General features: G+C 36.8%; 1 protein-coding gene across 1 annotated transcript; it reads right to left on the bottom strand.

Moving 5' to 3' along the window:
• Positions 1-1,129: 1,129 nt before the first annotated feature.
• Positions 1,130-1,417, bottom strand: LOC121492752 (cx9C motif-containing protein 4-like). Its single transcript, XM_041757905.1, has one exon. It carries the CDS (start codon positions 1,415-1,417, stop codon positions 1,130-1,132), a length of 288 nt encoding a protein of 95 aa, XP_041613839.1.
• Positions 1,418-4,147: the final 2,730 nt, after the last annotated feature.

Raw genomic sequence — 4,147 nt, forward strand, 5'->3', positions numbered from 1 at the left:
AGAGCAAAGCTAGGGATAGTGCAAAGCTCCCGAAGAGGGAGGGGACCCAAGATTTAAATCCTTTTGGTGTTTTTTTTTAATAATAAATTTATTTTTTATTGGTGTTCGATTTGCCAACATACAGAATAACACCTAGTCGTTTTGGTGTTTGAATCTAGGGTTTTGGTTTTCTTAAAGATGCTATTTATTTATTCATAAGAGACACAGAGAGAGAGAAGCAGAGACACAGGCAGGGGAACCCGATGCAGGACTCAATCCCAGGACCCCAGGATCACAGGCTGAACCGAAGGCAGACACTCAACCACAGAGCCACCCAGGAGTCCCCAGTAATAGAAGTCTGGGATTGTGATACCTCCATTTTTTTTTTCAGATTTTATTTATTTATTTGAGACAGAGAACATGCACATGAGCAAGGAGAGGGGCCGAGGGAGAAACAGACTCCCCACTGAGCAGGGAGCCTGACGTGGGGCTGCATCTCATGACGTCGAGCTCATGACCTGAGCCAAAAGCAGATGCTTAACTCCAGGCGCCCTGTGATAGCTCCAGCTTTTGTTTTTCTTTTTCAAGATAGCTTTGACTATTTGGGGTCTTTGGTTCTATATACATTTTACGATTGTTTGTTCTAGTTCTGTGAAAAATGCTATTGGTCTTTTGATAAGGAGTGCATTAAATGTGTAGATCGCTTTGCATAGTGTAGACATTTTAACAATATTTGTTCTTTCAACCCATGAGCAGGGGCTGTCTTTCCATTTCATTGCATCATTTTTAATTTCTTTCCTCAATGTTTCATAGTTTTTGGAGTACAGGTTTTTTACCTCCGTGGTTAGGCTTATTCCTAGGTATTTTATTATTTTTGATGCAATTGCAAATGGGATTGTTTTCTTAATTTATTTTCTTTTTCTCTTTTTTTTTTCACTTAACAGATTTATTTTAGCAGCTCAGTTTTATTACATTCTACATATTTAATGTATTTGTATTTCTATCTGTTCTGCATAGATGGCATATTCATGGACTTTTAAAGTTGCCTTTTTTATTTGCTATTTTCTGCTACCTGGCCTGAAGTAAGAGTCAGGAAGACAGAACTTGCCTGGTGGATACATGGTGCAGCATTTAACTCCTCAGCAGAACTTTACTTTGATGTCAGCTTCAGTGTCAGCTTTTCTTCCTCTTCTTTCTCAAATCCCGAACAGACGAGAGATCTTCCTTTAGGGTAGCGAGCACAACACTTAGGCGGTTCTTGCATGACAGCCTGACACTTGGGTTCCACGTAGTTGTTGGCTTGGAAACATTTCTGTATTTCACAGGCTTGTTTCCGGCACGGATCCTCCTGCGGCGTATCCAGACAAAGGGTGGGGGAAGGAAAGGCAGGTGAACTGCTGCAGGGCAAATAAGCCACAAATAGATGTTGATGCTTCATTATTAGTGTACGGAAATGCAGTGAATTTCTATATATTAACTTTGTGTCCTGCAATCTTCCTGAATTCTTTTATCAGCTCCAGTAGTTTCTTGGTGGAGTCTTTCACATTTTCCGTACGTAGTATCATGTCATCTGTGAATAGTGAAAGTTTTATTACTTCCCTACCAATTTGGATGCCTTTTATTTCTTTCTCTTGTCTGATTGCTACGGCAAGGACTTCTACTATGTTGAATAAAAGTGGTTAGAGCGGACATTTCTGTCTTGTTCCTGACCTTACAGGAAAAGCACTGTTTTTCCCCAGCGAGTATGACGTTCACTGTGGGTTTTCATATAAGGCTTTTATTAAGTTGAAGTATGTTCCCTAGACCTACTGTATTGAGGGTTTTGATCATGAATATATGTTATACTTTGTTAAATGTTTTTTCCTGCATCTAGTGCAATGATCATATAATTTTTATCCTTTCTCTTATTGATGTGATGTACCATGTTGATTGATTTATGAATATAGAATCACCCTTGAATCCTTAGAATAAATCCCACTTTATTATGGTGAATGATTTTTTACATGTATTGTTGGATTTGGTTTGCTGTTGAGGGTTTTTGCTGCTGTATACATCAGAGATACTGGTCTGTAGTTCTTTTTTTTTTTTTTTTTGGTCTTACCTGACTTTGGTAAATCAGGGTAATACTGGCTTCATAGAATGAATTTAAAAGTTTTCCTTCCTCTTCTATTGTTTCGCAATAATTCTTTGAATATGGTTTTCACTTGTGAAGCTATCTGGCCCTGAACTTTTGTTTTTTTGGGAGTTTTTTTTTTTTTAATTACTGATTCAATTTGCTTGCCACTTCAGTTTGGTAGGTTATGTTTCTAGGAATTTATCCATTTCTTCTAGGTTGTCCTAGTCGTTGGTATATAATTTTTCATGATATTCTCTTATAATCATTTGTATTTCTGTGGTTGTTGCTTGTTACTTCTCCTCTTTCATTACTTATTTTGTTCATTTCAATCCCACCCCCACCCCCCAACTCCCACCTACCTTTTGGATGTGTCTGGCTAGAGGTTTACCAATTTTGTTGATCTTTTCAAAGAACTGGCTGCTGTTTTCACTGATCTGTTCTATTGTGTTTTTTTAGTTTCTATATCAATCATCTCTTCTCTAACTTTATTTTCTTCCTTCTGCTGATTTGGAGTTTTGTTTGTTCTTCTTTTTCTAGCTCCTTGAAGTGTAAGGTTAGGTTGTTTATTGAAATTTTTCTTGCTTCTTAGGATGTGCCTGTATTTTTTTTTTAAGATTTATTTATTTATTCATGAGAGACACACACAGAGAGAGAGAGAGAGAGAGAGAGAGAGGTAGAGACACACACAGAGGGAGAAGCAGGCTTTCTGCAGGGAGCCTGACATAAGACTCCATCCCAGGATCCCAGGATCATGCCCTGAGCCAAAGGCAGCCGCCCAGCTGCTGAGACACCCAGACATCCTGGGATGGGCCTGTATTGCTATAAACTTCTTTCTTAAAACAACTTTTGATACATCCCAAAGATTTTGGGCCATTGCATTTTGATTTTCCTTTCTCTTGATGTAATTTTTCATTCTTTGATTTCTTGGTTGACCCATTCACTTTTTAGTCGCGTGTTTTTTAACCTCCCCATATTTGTGTTCTTTCCAGATTTTTCTTGTGATTCATTTCTGGTTGTATCATCATGTTCAGGAAAGATACATGGTATGACTTTGATCTTTTTAAATTTGTTGAGACTTGTTTTTTTGGCCCAGTATGTGGTGTCTATTCTGGAGGAAGTACTGTGTGCAATTGGAAAGAATGTATGTTCTGCTGTTTTAGGACAGAATGTTCTGAATATAGCTGTCAAATCCATCTCTCAAGTGTGTCCTTCAAAGTTACTGTTTTCTTGTTGATTTCCTTTTTGGACTATCTGTCTATTGATGGAAGTGGGGTGTTAAAGTCCCCTACTATTATTGCATTACTGTTGATTGGTTTGTTTGTTTGTTATTAACTGTTTCTGTATTTAGGTGCTCCCACGTTGGGTGCATGATTATATACCTTCCTGTTGAATTGTCTTTTTTATTATTATATAGTGTCCTTCTTTGTCTCTTGTTACCGTCTTTTTTTTTTAAAGTCTATTTTTAAAAGTCTATTTTTAAAGTCTATTTTTTTCCAATTAAAGTATTGCTACCTGGCTCTCTTTTGGCATCCATTTACATGATAAATGTTTCTCCATCCCCTCACTTTGAATCTGCAGGTGTCTGTAGGTCTGAAATGAGTCTCTTTGAGGTGCCATATGGATAGGTCTTGTTTTTTTTTTTATCCTTTCCTTCACCTGGTGTCTTTTGATTGGAGCATTTAGTCCATTTACATTCAAAGTAATTATTGATAGATATGTATTTGTTGCTATTTTGTTTCTTGTTTGTGGTTGTTTTTGTAGTTTTCCTCTGAGCCTTTTTTTCTCTTGTTCTCTTTCATTGTTTGCTGGCTTTCTTTAGTGGTATACTTAGATACCTTTCTCTTTATTCTTTGAATATCTGTTACTGGTTTTTGATGTGTGGTCACGTTAGGTTTGTATATATTATCTTATGCATATAGCAGTCACTTAAGTTTGAACTCATTCTTTGCTCTCACTCCCTATTCTACTCACATTTTAGGTACATTGTATGATATTTTATATCCTTTTATTTTGTAAATTCTTTGGCTCATTAATTTTTTAAAGATTTTATTT

This window comes from Vulpes lagopus, chromosome 6 (genome assembly GCF_018345385.1).
Source record: "Vulpes lagopus strain Blue_001 chromosome 6, ASM1834538v1, whole genome shotgun sequence".
NCBI lineage: Eukaryota > Metazoa > Chordata > Mammalia > Carnivora > Canidae > Vulpes > Vulpes lagopus.

Bases quoted from the DNA above. Each gene is read 5' to 3' on its own strand.
- LOC121492752 (XM_041757905.1), bottom strand. From the start codon at position 1,417: ATGAAGCATCAACATCTATTTGTGGCTTATTTGCCCTGCAGCAGTTCA.